The sequence below is a fragment of the Malania oleifera genome, chromosome 8 (genome assembly GCF_029873635.1).
Source record: "Malania oleifera isolate guangnan ecotype guangnan chromosome 8, ASM2987363v1, whole genome shotgun sequence".
Classification (NCBI taxonomy): domain Eukaryota; kingdom Viridiplantae; phylum Streptophyta; class Magnoliopsida; order Santalales; family Ximeniaceae; genus Malania; species Malania oleifera.
The window spans coordinates 9,379,909-9,399,886 of NC_080424.1; the positions used below are offsets into that span (position 1 = coordinate 9,379,909).

Genomic DNA, 19,978 nt, shown 5'->3' on the forward strand with positions numbered 1-19,978 from the left:
GAAGGTGATAAAAATTAATGGGGAGCAGTACCCATGAATAGAGTGGGTTTGGCATAAACTACTCCCTAAGAAAGTATCGATGTGCATGTGGAAAGCCATGTTCCAATGTCTTCTTGTAGATGAGCGAGTGCGGAAACTGAAAGTTGTTATGGTCTCATGTTGTAATTGTTGTGTGGATCAAAAAAAAAAAGGAGTCTCTCAATCATGTTCTGAGTACGAGATCCATCGTAAGTATGGTATGGAAGAGAGTAGTGTCTATCTTGGGAATTCTAAATTTTGATGATGAACCATGGAGGGCGAAAATTTGTAGATGGTTCATAAGTGCCAAAAAATCAACCCAAAAAGGTAAGATCATTGATTTATTACCTGCTATAATTTTTTGGAGACTATGGCTCAGATTGTAAAGCCCGCATAGAAGATAAGTTTGAGTCGAGGAATGGAGTTTTGATATCTATGAGGTTTTGGCTTGCAAAAATTGCAGAAGACGTGAAGGGTTCTTTGCCTTTTATAGATAAGAATTTATTGGAAGAGTTCTAAGTGAAAATGATAACATCAAAGGTTGTACTCCTCGAAAAGTAGTCTGAGAAAAGCCTTATGTAGGTTGGTTGAAGGTAAATATAGATGACTCTTATAGAGGAAATTCAGGTTCTTGTGGTGGTGGTGATATCATCTGCGACTCATCGGGTAATATTAAGACTACTTTCTCTGAAAAATTTGAGTCAGGTACTAATAATGGAGCGGAGTTGTAGGCTCTTACTAGTGGTGTTTGGGTTTGTAAAGAGTTGTGATATCAGAATATTTGTATTGAAAGCGACTCGAAATTGGTGGTGGGATGACTCACATATGGACTTGCTCCTCTTGGTACTAATGAGACTTTTGGGAATTGTTAGAGGAGAAGTTACAAGGTCTTCAGTTCTCTATAAAACACCAATTTAGAGAAGGTAATCAGGTGACAGATTACTTGACTTGTCAAGGTAAGAGAAGTAACACGAGAAGATATTTTGTAGGTGGTGTGCTGCTGAGTAAAATGAGAGGTCTTATTCGTATAGATAAGATGAGTATTCCAAACATTCGTCTTTAATTGTCATTATTTGGTTCTCCTCTGTTTTCCTCTCGCTTTTGTTTGCATGCAAGTGCCATCAGTTTGCAAGTAATTTGTATATGTTTGTGTTAGTTTGTTTTGATTACATATTGACATTTTTAGATTGTTTTAGGTGGATTATGGTACAAGTTTTGATAGGCTTGTATTGGTTTTGATGCTTGAGATAGTTTTGATAGTTTAGTAGTAAATCCCATGTAATATGTTTGTAACCACAGTATTATTCCGTCATAAATGAGAGTTATCAATAAATTTGAGATTTTCATAAATAAAAAAAATCATTTTCCCAATACGCTATAATTACTGTTGGTCCTCATGAATGTAAAGTTAAGTGTCATTCAAAACTGAAGAATAAGATAAAATTAATATCTCCTCTTTAAATGTATAGGAAAAATAAAGAAAGTTGGAAGAAAATGACATGTGGGTGGCTAGTAAGGATTGCGATGCAAAGGAAGCCACCTAGGTGGGCTCGCTCCAGGGGCGGCTCTGCCTTTAGGCAATTGAGGCACCCGCCTAGGGCCCCCAAATTTTTGGGGCTCCTTAATTTTTTCTTAATATAATAATATAATTTTTGAGTCCCAAATTTTTTTTTAATTAAATAATATTAATATTATTTATTATGCTCTATTCCCATAATTGACTTCCCAACTAACAAATAAATTAAATTATATTTTAAAATATAAAATAAATAAAATTTAATTCTTTTTTTTTCAAGTCTTATACTTCCCAACTAACACCTTTATTATATTTCAAATTATCTATTACTCCCATCTCTCCCTCTTAGTCTCTCTAAATTTTTTTTTTCATCTCTCACACTCTCTCACTCTCATCTCTTGGTCTTTCTATGATTTTTACTCAAACTATTGTGTTCATCATCTTCGGGCCCCCGATTCTCTGTAATTTTCATTAACTCTAATTTTGATTTCAATGTTTGTATATTATTTTTCTATTATTTTCACTCTGAATTTTTTTTTTTTCTATTTTTTCTTAGATTTTGGAAGCTTTGAGGTTAAAGCATTGTATCCAACAAGAATCTGATATCTCTAAAGTCTTGCTCGCCAATCGATTTGCAATAAAAATAATAATCAGGTTATATTGTTTCAATCTACTATTTCTATAGATTTATTAAATTTATTTTCATTTGTTTACCTAATTTGTCAATTTATAGTATTAATTTTGAAATTTAATCATGTCAACGAGAAAATATGAATCCGGATATGAAAAACGAATAAAGAAAAAAAAAAAAAGAATTAGGGTCATCTCAAAAGGGAGCTCTTTATAAATTTTTTTTTAATTCTAAGCAAAATATTAAGGGTCATCGATTAAATCATTCGCCTAAGGCCCCATATTGTGAAGAGCCGCCTGGCTCGCTCACGCCGCTACTCTCTATAAATAGAAAATGAAGATCCAACCTGCAGCGGTACTCACTACTGTACATGCTTCCTCATCTTGAGAGAGAAAGAGAGAGAGAGATGGGAAGCTGGCAGCAGCAGCAGCAAGTATATGATGATGATGATGATCATCATGATCAGAATGAGCTTAATTTGCTTAATCTGCCACCGTGGGGAGGAGGCAGCAACCGCATAGCTGCCGTCGACAAGGACGGAGGCAACCCTCTCTCCACCGTCATTACAGGTACCGGAACTCATCATCACAGCCGCGATCAACATATAAAACACCAGGTTAATTAGCTATAATCAATTTATTTGTTATTAATTTGTTATCATTCCCCTATTTATGCGTGCGTGTGTGTGTGTGTGTGTGTATATATATATATATATATATATATATATATATAGTTATGATCTATTATTAATCATAAAACAATATCAATTAATTTAAATCCAGGACATCCTTAATCCGCTAATTAATTTATTCCTAAAATGATTTGAATTGTAGCATAACATATATGTTGATGGATGAAAACAGAAACCCGGATGGAGAAAGTTCTTATCATATGTTGGACCTGGCTTTCTCGTCTCCATGGCTTATCTCGACCCCGGCAACTGTATGTGTTTGCAATCTCTCTCTCTCTCTCTCTCTCTCTCTCTCTCTCTCTCTCTCTCTCTCTCTCTCTCTCTCTCTCTCTCTCTCTCAGCTCTTAATTTCATCGTACCATTTGATTGTTTACAGTGGAAACCGATCTGCAAGCTGGAGCTAATCACAGATATGAGGTTTATTTATTTTTGAATGTAAATATAATAAAAAAATGGAGTATTTGGGTGAGAAGAAAACTAAATCAATAAAATAAAAAACAATTAATGGGTTTAGCATGTAATTTTTCTTATGCGTGTGTATGTGTGTATATATATAAATTTTTCTTATGCGTGCGTGTATATATCAGCTACTGTGGGTGGTGCTAATAGGATTGATCTTTGCTCTAATAATCCAATCTCTTGCTGCAAATCTCGGGGTATGCACTGGTGAGTTTTGAACTGATCAGACCATTAATAAAATATTTTTAATTTAAAAACTAAAAAAATTATAAATATAAATGCAGGGAAGCACCTGTCGGAGTTATGCAAATCGGAGTATCCAAAATCAGTGAAGTATTGCCTGTGGTTGCTGGCGGAAATTGCAGTCATAGCTGCTGATATTCCTGAAGGTGGATGGATTAAATTCATAATTATATTTATCACTTTTTTTTTTTTTCTTCTAACTTCTTAATTTCTCTTTTTAAAATAATAATAATAATAATGATGATGATGTGTGATGGTTATATATATAATTAAATTTGAATTGAAATTGAAAAATAAAAAATGGGCGGTGCAGTGATAGGCACGGCTTTCGCATTGAACATACTGTTCCATATTCCGGTGTGGGCTGGAGTTCTCCTCACCGGCTGCAGCACCCTCCTCCTCCTCGGCCTCCAGAGATTCGGGGTATGTTCGTAATTTCCTATTTACCCATATCTGATTTATCCATGCCTCTTCTTTCTCTCTCTTTGGGACACGTGTCCAGCGACTCTCTATTATGCTCTTTTGTTGCGTATTTGCATGTTTTCGTCCTAATTACGATTCTTCTCCCTTTTTCCTATTTTTAATTTTGCGTTTTATAATAATATTTCTTTTATAAAAAAAATTTAATGATGTTTTAGACTCTTTAAATATTAATTTGACTAATTTTCAGAGCAACGGATCTCTACATATATCATTCTCAATTCAAATAAAAGTGTTACTAACCTATCACGATCTTTCTCCACTTAAATACGAAAGTATTATCTAAAATGGAAAGTCATAATCCCTAAGTCTCTAAGATTCAAACTTTGATCATTCAAATACTTAACCTCTAAAATCGTAGAACATACTTTCTTTTCTTATTTTTTTTTAAATTATTTTTGGTTTATAATTTTTATTTGATAATTTGAGAATTATTAAACGCATATTCAATCATTTCAAATTATTTTAGGTCTACTCCTATTTCATCTATCACAACTTTCAGTACCTAATTCACTCTTCCTCATTAGTGCACTATATCTAGCCTACATTGCCAAACTATTAAATTTGTGACTCACCACTCCCTCGTACTATTGTATTTTCTACAAGTAAATATGTTTCTTAGTTTCCCAAGATTGTATCATAATGAAACTTATAAACATCTATAATATTGAAAGCATAATGTTCAAATTTTGAAAAGAGTGAAAAGGAGTGTAAGATGGGAGATGGATTATCTCATATTATATAGCGAAACCCAATTGGGCAGGCCCATACACAAAAATACATACACCAGCATTATAACATGAATAAAGAAAAGTCAAGGAATTACAAGTTGCATGTTATATTTGATTCATATGTAAAATGAATTGTTATAATAAAGAAAAGTCAAGGAATTGCAAGTCGCATATTATATTTGATTAAAATCAAGATGATGCATGATAAGAAATATATATATCTAATGTCAAGCCGTCCATGTCATGTTGATTGTGCACCACACCATGTATGCCATGACTAAATGGTCATTGCATATGTGTCATGACACATGGCATATATATATATATATATATATATATATATATATAATATTGAAGATGTAAGATTTGATGGTTTCCTCACATTAGTACATAGTAAAATTTATATATATCTATATATTTAAGTAAGGTAAAGTCAATGTTATATTTGATATATATATATATATATATATATATATATATATATATATAAATATATATATATCATCATCATCATCAAAGATCCAATGGACTTGAACTAAGATAGTTTGCTAAATCCCATTGTATAACCCTTTTAGTCAAATCCATTGTCATGTATAAAACTTTGATACCTTCAACATAAAGATTTCGAATTTATTTAGTTTAGTTATTGAAAAGTGAGCAATCGATTAATATAACAATATGTGTCTATTGTTGATCAATACTTTTTTAGAAGAAAATGTTTAGGTATTATTTGAAAGAATGGATTTAGATTTATATACATTTGAAAGAAATTAGTTCAGTTTAATTTTAAATTACATTTTGTCTAAATTTATATAAATCCAAATCAAAAGTCTAAAATCCAAACTCTCAAAAGCGATAAAAGGAATAGAATGAAAAATATGAAATAAATTTATTTTATTTTCTTTCCATATTAAATACTATAAAAAATAAAGGTTTATTTTAAAATAATTAAAATTTTTTAAAAAATAAATATTAATGAAGTGCAAAAAAGCATTCATTTACTATGTATTTTCTTTTTCTTTTCTTCAATACTTTCCTTGATAAAAAAAGGGAAAAATGATCGAATTCATTTGAATTTTTCCCTTCTCTTTTCCTAACGCTTTCTAAGTCCTCGTTTTATTCTTTGAATCATGCATAAAGGCAACCATGCATGCTGTTGAATTTAATTTACCTTCCATTTTATACTTCAATATATTGAGTTATTTACTTGTTATTTATTTATTTGTTTATGAATGTATTGTGGTAATTAATTAAATTGGATGATATATATATATATATATGTTCATCAGGTGAGGAAATTGGAAATGTTAATAGCAATGCTGGTGTTCGTAATGGCGGGATGTTTCTTCGGAGAAATGAGTCGTGTGAAGCCTCCAGCGTCGGACGTGGTTCAGGGAATGTTCATCCCCAAGCTCACCGGCCACAGCGCCACCGGCGACGCCATCGCCCTTTTGGGTGCCCTCATCATGCCGTACCTTCACTCTTTATCCCTTCACAAACCCTTTTTACAATTAATATTTAACCCTCGAAAATTAACTCATCCATTATCTTTCATTAGAATTTTTAAAAAAATACCATTTAATCAGTTTGGATTGTCAGACAAAATGCGATAAGACTGAAATTTTGAATAGAAAATATGAGAAAAAGAAAAACTAAAGCCATGTCCACTTGTGGAAAAATATTGTATTTTCCATTTCCATTTTTCACATAATTCTAAAAAATGTTTTTTTTTTTTTTAAATTTCCAAAGTTTGTATAAAAAATTCAGTGAACATCATTTTATGATTTTCAATGTTTCTTATATAAATCTTGGAAGTGAAAAAAAAAGGGTGACATTTTTGTAAGAGTTTGGAAATCTGAAAATGAAAATTTGAGGGTATTTTTCACAACTAAACAAACCCTAATTGATATATTATAATTCATTTCATGCTATTTCACCATTTCAATTACCAAATGCATGTGCAATAAAATTTAGTAATTGATAAAATTTTTGCACACTATTATCTAAAATTATTTAAAGTTATGCAATTTCAAATATAATATTAAATCCTTTCAAATTTCTTTGTTATCAACAGGCACAATCTCTTCCTCCACTCTGCCCTTGTACTGTCTAGGAAGACTCCCGACTCTGTTCGAGGCATCAATGTACGAAATTCAACTAGTTAGACACCCATTACCCCCTCTTCAAAATTAAGTAATGCATGCATGCACTTACTTGCACATATATTTAAAAATAATATGTGGCTTTGGCCCATTTCATTTTAGTATGTAGTTTAAAATTTTATACTTAATCTACTCGCAACTTACATTGTTGCATTGTTATTTGTATTTGCTCACTTGTGCAATTCACACTATTTTGGTCACTACATTGGGACATCTGAAAATGAATAGAGGGATAAAAGGAAAATAGAGCAGTTATTGAAACATCTTCACTTATAATTAAGAAAAAAGTACATAGACAAAATCGTGCACACCGTTTTAGTATGGTGACCATGATACATGTATCATGCAAGTCTTAATTCGAAACACAAAACCCTTTTTGGATCCATCTCCATGACCAAATAGTAGCATAGTCATATTCATCACAACTCACATCAATACATACCAAATACTCATACTTTTTTTCTTCTCTAATTCTAACTTTTGTCCTTTTTAATGAGAGACAAATGATCTTTGAGAGATATACCAAAAAAAGTTTGAACGAGGGATTAGGAACAACTCTATCACTAGCAATCAAGGAGGGTGCCCATAATTAATCGAAGATAGTGTTTAAGAAGATGTATTATGAAGTTTTTGGATTCCAATTTGGGAGATTTGGACAAAACTTAACATTGTTTTGTATGATTATTTTTTTTTCAATCTATCTAAATCTAAATCCAAATTCTAAAATTCATGCTAGGAACCACAGCAAAAATGTTTTGTCGACATTATTCAAGCCTCATCTCCAAACTTTTCCAAATTCTTCACATTACTCAAATATGTTGAATAGAACAAGTGGTTCATGATGTATAACAATGCAAGACAGTGCAAACTGCCTGTTGGTTATATGGAAAAAAAATTAAACCACATAATACATATGGATAAAGTGATGCATACTCAAAGCGCAGTACTGATCAACCATGAGATTCAATTACTGCAGGATGCTTGTAGATACTTCTTGGTAGAGAGTGGGTTGGCTTTGCTAATAGCATTATTAATCAACGTGGCGGTGATCGTAGTATCAGGCACCATCTGCTACGCCGCCAACCTATCCAGCGAAAACTCCAACCGGTGCAATGACCTCACCCTCGACTCTGCTTCTTTCCTAGTCAAGGTCCAATTCTTATACGATTTACGTGCATTCAAATTTTTAGCAGAAATTATTCAACGCGGCTTAAAATTTTTCAAAATCAATTAATGTTGCAGAATGTGGTGGGACGATCGAGCTCTACCGTTTATGCAATTGCTCTTCTTGCCTCAGGCCAAAGTTCTGCCATTACAGGAACTTATGCTGGACAATACATCATGCAGGTTTTTAGATTTCTTTAATTCCCTGTTTGGCAAAGGTATCTAATTAAGGGGTTGGGCTTGTTCTGTTTATTTACTGCAAATTAAACAAATGAGTGGTGTAATTATGTTAGGGTTTCTTGGACCTCAAGATGAGGAAATGGCTGAGGAACTTGATCACTAGGTGCGTTGCCATTACGCCAAGCCTCATCGTCTCCATCATCGGTGGTTCTCAAGGGGCGGGCCGGCTCATTATCATCGCTTCGGTTTGTATATATCCATTTGCATGATTTCATGACGGATTGCACCTAAATAATAATGATAATTACTATAATTCAAACAAAGATCAACATGTTGTTTCAATGGGTTTTAATTGCAGATGTTATTGTCATTTGAGCTTCCCTTTTCCCTAATCCCACTCCTTAAATTTAGCAGCAGTAGCACCAAGATGGGACCTCACAAGAACTCAATCTATGTAAGTCTCCATTAACCTTCATATTTCAGCTGCTACCTATGCCACAGTGCCAATTTTCGAGGGATTTGTGGCCCATGGGACTATGTGGCATCCAATGATAGGTTGCCAGGTCATTAGGACTAATCATCATATATTCTCAAATTTTGTCAAAAATGGAAAAAAAAAAGGAAAAAGCTGCCACGGGATATCATGTCCCCTCCATTAAAATTGTATCACGTTTGCTTATGAAGAGTCAAATTGGTTATGCGACACAATTTTAATGGAAAGGGCACATTACTCCTCTCGCATGTAAGCCTTTTTCCGTCACAGTTATCCCAAATAATAATGTTACGAGTAAAACAATGACTAATAGTGACTTTTTCAGGTTATCGTGATATCATGGATACTAGGGCTAGGAATCATCGGCATCAATGTATATTACCTAAGTACTGGATTCGTTAGGTGGCTATTTCACAACAATCTCCCCAAAGTTGGGAATATATTTGTGGGGATCGTGGTGTTTCCCCTTATGGCCATTTATGTACTTGTAGTGATCTACTTGACCTTTCGAAAAGACACTGTTGAGACATTCATCGATCCAACTAACCAAACTCGCATGGGTATGAGTTTCGATAGGGAGTTCGAGTTGGAGAATGTACCCTAAAAGGAGGTGTTTCCAATCAAGATCCGATTGCCAAAATAGGAGCTTTTTGAAGTGGCATGAAGAAGAAAATTATGCTCCATAGTAGTTTATAGTTTCTCTTAATGTTGTGCAATCAGGTTTCCTACACAGCCATATATTAACTTCTATGAAAAAGATATCGAGAAGAATAAACTTAATCTTGCAAAACTCCTTTCTAGATGTAATGATGCTCTCTACACCTACAACTTATACAGATGTTCAGGTTCAAATATAATAAAGTAATTGATGTACAATTAATTACACTAAATAAATAGTTGAAATTGGAAAGAAAAATTAGAAAAGCATAAAATATTGGTTGAAAGAAGATTCACTCTCTCTCTATCTCTTTCTCACATCAAGATCCCTTATTCTTTTTTTTTTTTTAATATTCTAATTGAGTAAGTTCCATCACTGCCAATGATGGAACTGGAAGCACCACAAGCATGGGAGTGGATGGCTGTGGAGACTAGAGTCACAAGCGTACCTCTTGACCCTTTACATATATCACCATTGCTAACAGCCTCACTATGGAAATCTTTGCAAGTACTATACTTAGCAATGAAAACATGATCAGGATTACCAACCACCAAAGGGAAAAAATTCAGTCGAGCATTGTACTTTCAATGAGAAGCAACATAATGGCTTACTATATCAATAGAGTAATTGATTTATTACAAACCTATTAGGACTTGGGCAATCCATTGGTGGACTTGATATACATAGGGCACCAACTTGACCCAAAAGTTTAAGTCTATTGAGTTTTTGGTTAATCATGTATATAAACACCCATTATGTACTTAGTTTTTCTAATATGGGATAAACTTATAAGTGAAATTTTCAACAATCTGCCCCTCATTTGTGACTTCTGACTACTCCCCAACTGTGAAGGATTTTATATAACAAGGAAGGTGATATAAAGGGAGAAAAAATTAAACCTCCCTTTTGAGTGCATAATGCTTGTTGAAATTTATCCATTTAGAATCTAAATCATGTTTGTACCAGCTTCAACATGAATGAATAATTCAATAAATTATTGCAATGATGAGAAAAAGCTACAAGGCTTGCCAATGCACTGTAATAATCGAATACGCCTGATGGTTCCTGTTGGCCTTACAAGACCTAACATCCTATTTTGATGCTAAAAAACAAGTGAAACTTAACATATTTAGTTAAGTCATGATATTTCAGGACTGACAAGGATCAAATATGAAAATACAAGCTTATACTTCAAAGAAGGATGATCATATGAAACTTAAATGACATGGATTCAAAGAATAAAGTTTGAAGATCATGAGAGCATGGATATTAAAGACAAGTAGCATACCAAAGCATGAAGACTTAAGTGTTTAAGAATGACAAATGACTTAGAAGTCTTTATGTAAGTGCTTTAATATTTAAATATCTTTTGAAATATCGTTGAAGCTCTTTAGGGGATATTTATGGACTTAGAGATCTATTTTAACAATTCGAAAAATGTTTTATGAAAGATCAAAGAAAGAGAGCAAAACTAATTTTGAAAAACTAAAAATGAAAAACTAGAAAAATGACTGGTCAACTGACTGAACAGATTATGCTGGGTTTACTCAGTCGACTGACAGGAAAACATCAGAATGAATAATTGCCCAACAGACTGATAATTTGCATTGAGATTAGTCAGCCAACTGACACACCCAGCCGACTGACCATTTTTGAACTATGTCCAGCCAACCGACTAACATTTATTTGGGTTAAATTCTGAACAAACAGAAAGGTGTCAGCTGCCTTTCTAACTGACTGACCCTATAAAAAACACTACGCAGTTGCCTGTCCAGCCGTTTGACTCTACAGGAATTTGAATTTTTAAACCTCAACGGGAAAAATTCTAAAAATCAGTTTTTCAAATATGAACGTTATAAAAACTTGGTGGACACTCCAAGTAACTTGGGGAATAAGGAAACTAATCCTAAAAGTTCTATAAATACTATCTTAATCCTGGAATTTAATAACCAAACAATTACACAGCAAACTTGCATTCAAATTCTCAATCACTCTCAAAGTTTTCTATTGCTCATACTCTTGCTGGGGGAAATTCTTTTGAATTGCTACTAAAACATCAACCTACGGTTCTCATATTGAGTTTTCTCAATCACAAAAGAACCTTTGGTGATCTCTGCCCTTGAGTTTCAATTCTATTTCTTATTGATATATAAATTGTTGAAGTACCTAGTGCTGAATTTGTACTAATCTACTTTGTTTTGGGAGTGTTATTGTACTCAGTGTTTACTTCATATTTTTTGTAGTTCTTAGACGATTCGAGGTGTTTGGATCATTGGCTAAGTGAGGGGATACCACTCACAGAGGCGGACTCTAGCCTTTTGAAGGAGTGACCGAGTGAGGGGATATCGCTTGGAGAGGCGGGCTCTAGCCTACTAAAGGAGTGTGTAAACGGTGTTGTTCCGCTCGGAAAAGGAACTAGTTTTATTGAATCCTTTAGTGATTTGCCAAAGGTGAGGACGTAGGCTGAGGATAAGCCAAATCTCGTAAAATTCCGGTGTCTCTCTCTTTGCATCACTCTCTTTACTTTCAGCATATATTAACTGCGTGGATGTTCTAAATTTTCTAATCATATACACTACGTGGATTAGATATTAAATAAAATTAAGCTTAATTTACTTTTGGGATTGCGGAAACCGAAAGAGAGTATGTTGGTTGATCCATACTTTGCGAAAACCGTAAGGAAGTACGTTGATTAGTGAAACACCCAAAGACTCTTCAACTGAAAGTTTATTTGATGTAGAAGCTTTTGGAAAGAGTATCGGAGTTTATATTGCACTTCATTTTGAAAGAAAATTCATTAACCACAGCGCTTGAATCAAATCTTCATATATACAAGGCTGCAAACAAACAAAAGCTAAAACTTAAATCTTAGTTTGAATATTGTGCTTGATTGAAAAATTGATCTCTTATGTACTTGTGTTGGTTACTTTGGTTGTGGATTGGATATTGTTTTTAAGTATTTATTGTGTATTTGATAAATTAACAAGAAGACAAGAGTTGATTAAAAAGAGTTAAAAGAAAATTTTAAAACCAATTCACCCCCCTCCTGGGACTATACTTTAGTTTTCAGTTGGTATCAGAGCGGGGTTATAACAAATCCTAACAAGTAGTTATATAAAGATCTTAATGACACACATAGGCGTAGCTCCCTTTGAAGAAGGCCAATCCTCAACTAGGCCACCCATCTTTTGTGGTTTAAATTATATATTTTGGAAACAAAGGATGATAATATATCTTCAAACTATGAATTGGAAAGCTTGGGAGGTTGTCATGGATGGTGACCTAATTCCCCTCAAACTAGTAGATGGAAAACAAGTTCCTAAGGAGAAAACGGATATGACTGATCTAGACCTCAATATGCTGCAAGTTAGTTCTAGTGTAATGAATGATTTATATTGTGCTCTAAACATGAATGAATTCAATAGGGTCATGGCTTGCAAATCAGTCAAAGAGATTTGGGATAAATTAGAAGTTACCTATGAAGGTACTATTAATATAAAGGACAATTGAATTGATATGCTCACCAGTGAGTACGAAGCCTTTAAGATGAAAATGGATGAATCAATCTCTAATAACTGAAAGACATACACAACCTATGAGATGATTTGAAAAATTCTTAGAGGGCTTCCACCTATATGGGAATCTAAAGTCACTACAATAACCAAAGGAAGAAATTCGAAAAATAAGACCTCAGATGAACTTATAGGTTCTCTCATCACATATAAAATGTCAATAAATGAAAGGAATGGAAAAACTAAAGCCCAAGAATCTATAGCCTTCAAAGCTTCAAAAGAAAACTCTAGTAGTGAAGAAGAGATGGATGAAGATGAACTAGCCTTCATATCTAAGAAACTTGCAAAGATGCTAAGAAGGAAGAATAAATTAATCCAAAAGAAGAAATACACGAAAATTAAAATCTGAATCAGAAGAAGAAGAAGAAGAAGAAATGAGCAAGAAGAAATCAAAAAATAAAATTCCTACATGTTATAATTGCAACAAAGCTGGACATATAAAATCGAAATGTCCACTACTTAAGAAGAATTCCAAAAAGAAAAAGGCAATGAAAGCCACTACTTGGGATAGTACAAGTAGTTCGGAATGTGAATCAAGTGACCAAGAGGTTGCTTATACTTGCTTCATGGCTTGAGACGATGAGGAAAGCTCTTCATCCAAATCCTTAAATAATTCTTGTAGTGATGAATCCAATGATGAGTGTATGCCATCTTATGAAGAGTTACAAAATGATTTATTCAAAGTACATAAGATATGAGTTAAAGTAACTAAACAATACACATCATTGAAAAACAAGAATGAAGGGGTGATAAAAGAGCTAGAATCAATTAAGCTTGCTGAAAATGATAAAGATTAAAAAAATCAAGAAACTAGAGAATAAGTATGAAGCTATGATGAATGAATTAGAGTCTAAAAATCTTGCTGAAAAAGAAAAAGAATTGAAAATCAAGAAATTAGAGAGCAAAAATGAAAAATTGATGAAGAAAGTAGAAAATTTGAGAACCCAATCCTCTATGGAAAATGAGAAAGACTTATATATTTCTGAATTAGAGGATAAAATTACTAAGATGTCTAAAAACCAAGAAAAGGGTAAAAATGTAGAAAACTCTAAAATTTATTATCTTAAAAAGGAAATTGAGGATCAAGACAAAATCGTTTACAATTTCACCAAAGGAAAAGAAAATTTTGACAAAATGATTGGCTCATAAAGAATATCTTTAAATAAAGAAGACATTAGATTCAATGGAGTTGAAAATAAAAGGAAAAAGAATCTTTATATGGGACATTTTACTAAAGCCTCCAAAGATTATGCTAACACCTCCTTAAATACCTACACACATACCACATGTTTTCTATGTAAGAAAAATGGGCATGTTAAGTTCGAATGTCTATTAAAGAGGAAAGGTGTAAAAACAAAACAAATTTGGAGAATTAAAGAAACATCTCTTGTTAAATCATTCGGACCCAAGAAAATATGGGTACCAAGATGAAATACTAAATCATTCAACTTCAATTGATATTGAATCTATGGAAAATCATACAAAGATATTAAACAAATTAAAATAGAGAATAAGGATAAAAACTATTCAAGCTTATCTTTTTGAAACTCATGAAAATTGTTGGCCTCAAATCAATGAATGATTCATACAAGCCTTAAATTAAAAAAAAACATTAAGATACATGAAGTTTGGATGTTCATATGAAAAGAAAAGAAAATCTGAAGCAAATAGAGCTTATTGATAAAGAAGAGAGTTTGACAGAAAAATTGTTAGCCGACTGACCATAAGATCAGCCGATTGACTGAACAACTATGTGTAAAGAAGGTTATAGTTAGCCGACTGACCCTACACTCTGTTGACTAACTGAAGGTAATACTGTTAAACAAGTTTTGAAATGAAATATTTAAGCAACATAAGAACAAACTGAGCAAAAGTGTAGAACAATGCACATGCAAATGATATACTCCACGCTTATGTGATATGTAATAAGCTACATGTGTATATCTTGAAATTGGTGTCTTGAAATCTCTAAAGACAATGAAAATGATTTAAATGACTCACTATGTATTGAAAATTTGAGCATGAAACTATTAAGCGTAATTTTTGAAGCATAATTTTTGATATTGATATATGAAAATGAAATTAATGCTTATAATGGATCAACATGGATAAATGGAAGAATTTGCATCTAAATAATTTAGTATTCATGAGCTATGCATAATATGACATTAGCATTGGTATCTATAAAGTGTATTAGTATCCATGAATATATAAATTGGTACAGAGTGATGAATGTATAGTTGTATTTTAGATTATAGGATAAGATAGTATTTTGGTTTTGGGAGAATTTTCTTTTATGAGTATATTTGTAATCTCTCAGAAGTGCTTATGTAACCATGGTATTCCTTCGCCATAAGTGAGGATAATTAATAAAATAAGTAGCATATTTTCCTTAATGGATAGTGTTCAATACAGATAGCAAAATTTGAGGACAAAATTTTATAAGGAGGGGAGCATGTAGTAGTCCAGATAATTATAGAAATTAAATAATAAATAAAGGAGAGGAAAAAAAAAAGAATTTTCAAATGGGGTCTCGGTAGAGTCTCGTCGATGAACGCATAATATACCGAGAGGGGCGGTTTCAGGGCCTGAAATTCATTGACAAAAGTTATGAATTCGTTGATGAACTCCCTTCTTGGCCTCATCGACGAGGTGACGTGACTCGTTGACGAAGCCACATGGTCAGCTATCTATAAAAGCACAAAAATAAGATTTTTGATGCGAATATCAACTTCTCTCTTCTTTCTCTCTCTAGAATTCGATTTTTCTCACTTCTTTCTAGATTTTCGGCTCTATTTCTCCCTGTTTCGACAATCAGAAGTTACCACGATGATCCTGGGAGATTCTTTGCAACTTAACTGAAGCATAAGTTCGATCTGAGAAGTCTGGGAACCATCCCAAAATCAGGGTACGTAGATTATTTTGGTATTTCCAGTATTATGAGATTTATCTAAGCCCAGATTTGTGTTGTATGAGAATATACTGGTGTTTTGTGAAGTAAAATTTGGGTGTTATGATTTCATGGTTGGGGTGTTTTTGGGACCCTGCAGGCATGAGTTGAGGACCTCAGCGGTTGATTTTTTTTTTTTTTCTAGAAATCTAGGTAAATTATAGTTTAGGAAATTACAAATAGGCAAATTCAGGAAATTTGAGTATGATGAGTTTCTGGGAAATTCAGTATTTTACTAGGGAATTTGTGTATATATGTAATTAGATGATTTTGAGGTTGGTACGTCAAGGGCGTGAGGGTTAAATTGGAGGCAAGCCTTCCAGTCAGATAGGTAAGAGAAATATGCTATGTTAGGAATCTTGGAATGTTTATCAATAAATTATATGTTTTTTCATATTATTATTGAGTACCCAAATTATTTGTATATTAGAAGATATAGTTTTCAGAATATGGAGTATATATATATATATATATATATATATATATATATATATATATATATATATATATATTTATTTAGTTGTGTAGCAGGAGACATTATCATATCAGTACAGAAATCTAATAGTTTTTAGATTACTATGATTTATAGTATTTATGCAAAAATATGTTTTACCAGATTTTACATAATTATGAATTACAAAGCATATACAGTCAGATATATTTTACAAACAAATATTATACAGACAAATATATTTTACAGACAGATATTGTACAGACAAATATTTTATAGCATTTACAGATTACCATGATTCCTAGAATTTTAAAGCCATAGCACTATGATATTACAGGTTATACAATTTAGATATTACAGATCAGTTATTACAACTATTACAGTTCAGATATTATAGTATTTTCAGAACAGTTTATCGTGTTATGGTTATTTTGGAATCATGATGAAATAGTAAGATGTATTTATAGAAAATAGTATTATATGGTGTCGGACCCTGATGAATTAGTTTAGATATTAGCAGAGCACGGTACCATTGCTAGTACAGATCAGAGTGCGCGCAACAACACATCTCTGATAGAGTGTGGAGGATTCCGTCAACCATGCCTGGAGAGCTTGCAGGCTCCCCAAAGACTGGGTTGAGGTGGTCGGTCTGACGAGGTGGATACCAGTACTGTGCCTTAGAGTGATTGTAGATGGTTAGGCTGAGGATTGGTAGAGTTACAGTTGACTTATCCTGGTAGGCCAACCAGAGTTAAGTCCTGCCTACAGGCCGCACAACCCTGTCATGAGGGATTAAATCATGACGTACAGTTTTCAAGGTAAATATCACAATTATGTATATGTATATAGATTTACAGTATATCAACAGATATATTATTATACTAGAAGTATGAAAAGTAGAAAACTCAGATATTATAGTTGTATTTTGGACTACAATAGATGCAAGTTGTACTATATATTGTTTTACCAGCTTTTGTCATTTTTAGATATTTATCAGTATAATATTTGTGGAACTCAGTCACCACACACTAGTATTAACATATTTCCTCTTACTCAGCGGAGTCTCATCCTAGTGATTTAACATTTTTTCAGGTGATCCAGTTAGATGAGCAGATCAGGCTCACCGGTAAAGGGATTGTTGTACTGCCTTGGTTATGGGGTAAGTGTTTTCAAGGAGATGTGTTTTGGGTAGTTATCTAGGATTTTGGTGGATGTTACTGAGAGATGTGTTTTTGTGTATGTATATTTTGGGGAATTATTGAATTATGGTATTGTAAATATGGATGTACAGTTTTTATGTTTTCCCGCTGCATAGTTATGAAAAATGAACAGGGTTTTCTTAGTGCTCTTTTGGGGTCTGAGATATTATAGTAGATTATCCAAGGGTATCAGAATAAATTAAGTTTCAGTATATAGTAAAGTTTAATTAATTGAAAAAAAATGGTATAGATTTTCAGGTCGTTACAACTAGGGTAGAGGTGACGTGGATGTTCCCTTACAAGTTCAGGGAGATGCTGAGACTGATGAGCAGTTGACAGTGCCAGATGTTGGCCTAATAAGGCTTACAATTCTTATTTTGATGATAACAAATCAAATGATATATTTAATATGTTTCAAGTAAAAGTGTTCAGGAAAATAACAGAGCTCAAGTGTTTAAGAAAGTTCATGGATTACAAAAAGCATGAAGAATGAAGTCATATGGTGAAAAGCTCAAAGGAAAGAATGCAACTACAAAGATGGTGGAAGAACAAGTTTTGAAGACTAGATTATACTTTTAAGGATATTCTCAAATGTAAGTACTTCAAAGTAAATCTTAAGTATAAAGAAATTTGAAGCTCATAAAAATTCAAAAATATGTTTTTATATATATATACTCAAAAGAATATTTCTTAAATCCATAAAAAGAAAGGGTTTAAGAAAAGAAATTTTTTTTGAAATAATGAAGTTTTTAAACATATTTATTTCAAAATATTTGGAAAATAAAAAATATTTTTTTAAAACATATATACTCTAAAAGGTATTTTTTTTATAAATAAAAAGGGCTTAAAAAGAGAAGATTTTTTAAACCATGCTTTTAAACATATTTATTTCAAAATATTTGGAAATGAATTTTAGAAATCCTTGGGAGTAATGGATGATTTCAAAAAAACTCTATAAATAGTTCTAATCTCAAACATTTTAAATTAGAGAAAAGAAAGTACAAAGAAAGAGAGAAAGAACTTTGATGAAATATTCAAAAGAATTTTGAAATTGAGAAATCCTCTAAAGTTTCCAGATCAAGTGCTTTTCAACAACTTTTCTGATCCAGAGATATTCAAAACTTTTAGATCAAAGTAAGTTTTTTTTAAAGGTTTTAGATCAACTAATCTTCAAGTATTCAAAATTTTATTTTCAAAGGATCTGAAATTCTTTTAAGATAAACTCTCTGATCTGAAATCGATTTACATTCTGAAATTAAGTTTTCCAACGATCAAAATTTTTATCTTCTTTGGAAAATTATTTGATAATCCATACCAAGTAATTGAGCTTGAAATTTCTTATATTTAAATTACTTTGAGGTATAAAGTGAGCTGATTGGTGTATTAATTCACTCTACTGTGAGAGTTTTCTTTTGTACACATATTCTTCGTTATCTTTCTTAAACGATTCTGAGTTGTTGAATCGTTGAACCAAATAAGGGGTTGTTATTTGGAGAGGCGGGTTCTAGCCTAATTGAAGGAGTGCATTGTAAGTTGGTATTGTTCCACCAGGTAAAGGAACTGAGATAGTGAAATCCTTTGGTGTTTTTGCCAAAGGCGAGGACGTAGGCTGTGTTGAAGCCGAACCTCGTAAAAACTCTTGTCTACTTCTCCCTACTTTAATTTACGTACTTTATTCGCTTTTGTTATAAAATTTGTGAGTGCAGGTTGCAGGATTTAAATTAAGTTCTTGATCAATAGAAAGTACGTTTTGATTAATCTTTTGCGGAAACCCAAAAGGGGAGTACGTTGATTAATTTGCGGAAATCTTTAATCAAGTAAAGTGAATAATAAAAGGTTACAGGGAAAGCGATGGAAGCCTAAATGTTATTGATTGATTGATTACGTTGATTGAATTATTATTTTAAATTCCAGTTTTCTTAAGTGTTGTTATATATTGTATTTTGTTGGGTTATTAAAATTAGAAAACTTAAAAATCAAATAAAATTAAAAGATTTCCAATTCACCCCCCCTCTTGGGAAGCTATTCTTCATTTCACCAGATATTCCACTAGAGATTCCATCTAGGAGGTCTGCTAGGGACAAACATCCTTCCACTCGGTATTTAGCAGAACCGTATGTGTTATTGACTGACGGGGGGAGAGCCCAGTGTTTTGCCGAAGCCATGGAGGATGAACACAAGACAGAGTGGTATCAAAGCCGACGGTTCATAAGTCTAGATGAGTAACATCGTAAAAGTTGAGACGTGAAACTAATTCTCCTGTCGTGCTAATAATTGGAGGACCAAGTTTGTAACCGAGACCAATAAGGATCATCTAGGCTGGGGATGGATTCGAATAGGGTCAAGACATGAGAGGTAGGTTTGGTTCAGAGGCATGTGG

At 32.7% G+C, this 19,978-nt stretch overlaps 1 protein-coding gene across 1 annotated transcript; it reads left to right on the forward strand.

Annotated features, from left to right (window-relative positions):
- The first annotated feature begins 621 nt into the window (after positions 1-621).
- On the forward strand, positions 622-9,372 carry LOC131162575 (metal transporter Nramp7.2-like). Its single transcript, XM_058119190.1, has 14 exons — positions 622-723; positions 2,632-2,781; positions 3,029-3,107; positions 3,233-3,273; positions 3,444-3,522; positions 3,600-3,704; positions 3,872-3,981; positions 6,059-6,240; positions 6,844-6,913; positions 7,908-8,081; positions 8,174-8,278; positions 8,389-8,520; positions 8,634-8,729; positions 9,094-9,372. Exons 1-14 carry the CDS (start codon positions 622-624, stop codon positions 9,370-9,372), a joined length of 1,704 nt encoding a protein of 567 aa, XP_057975173.1.
- The last annotated feature ends 10,606 nt before the right edge of the window (positions 9,373-19,978 follow it).

Coding starts and splice junctions, on each gene's coding strand:
- LOC131162575 (XM_058119190.1), top strand. CDS start 622: ATGACTCTTATAGAGGAAATTCAGGTTCTTGTGGTGGTGGTGATATCA. Junction 6,914..7,907: donor ACTCTGTTCGAGGCATCAAT/GTACGAAATTCA, acceptor CAATTACTGCAG/GATGCTTGTAGATACTTCTT. Junction 8,521..8,633: donor GGCTCATTATCATCGCTTCG/GTTTGTATATAT, acceptor TTTTAATTGCAG/ATGTTATTGTCATTTGAGCT.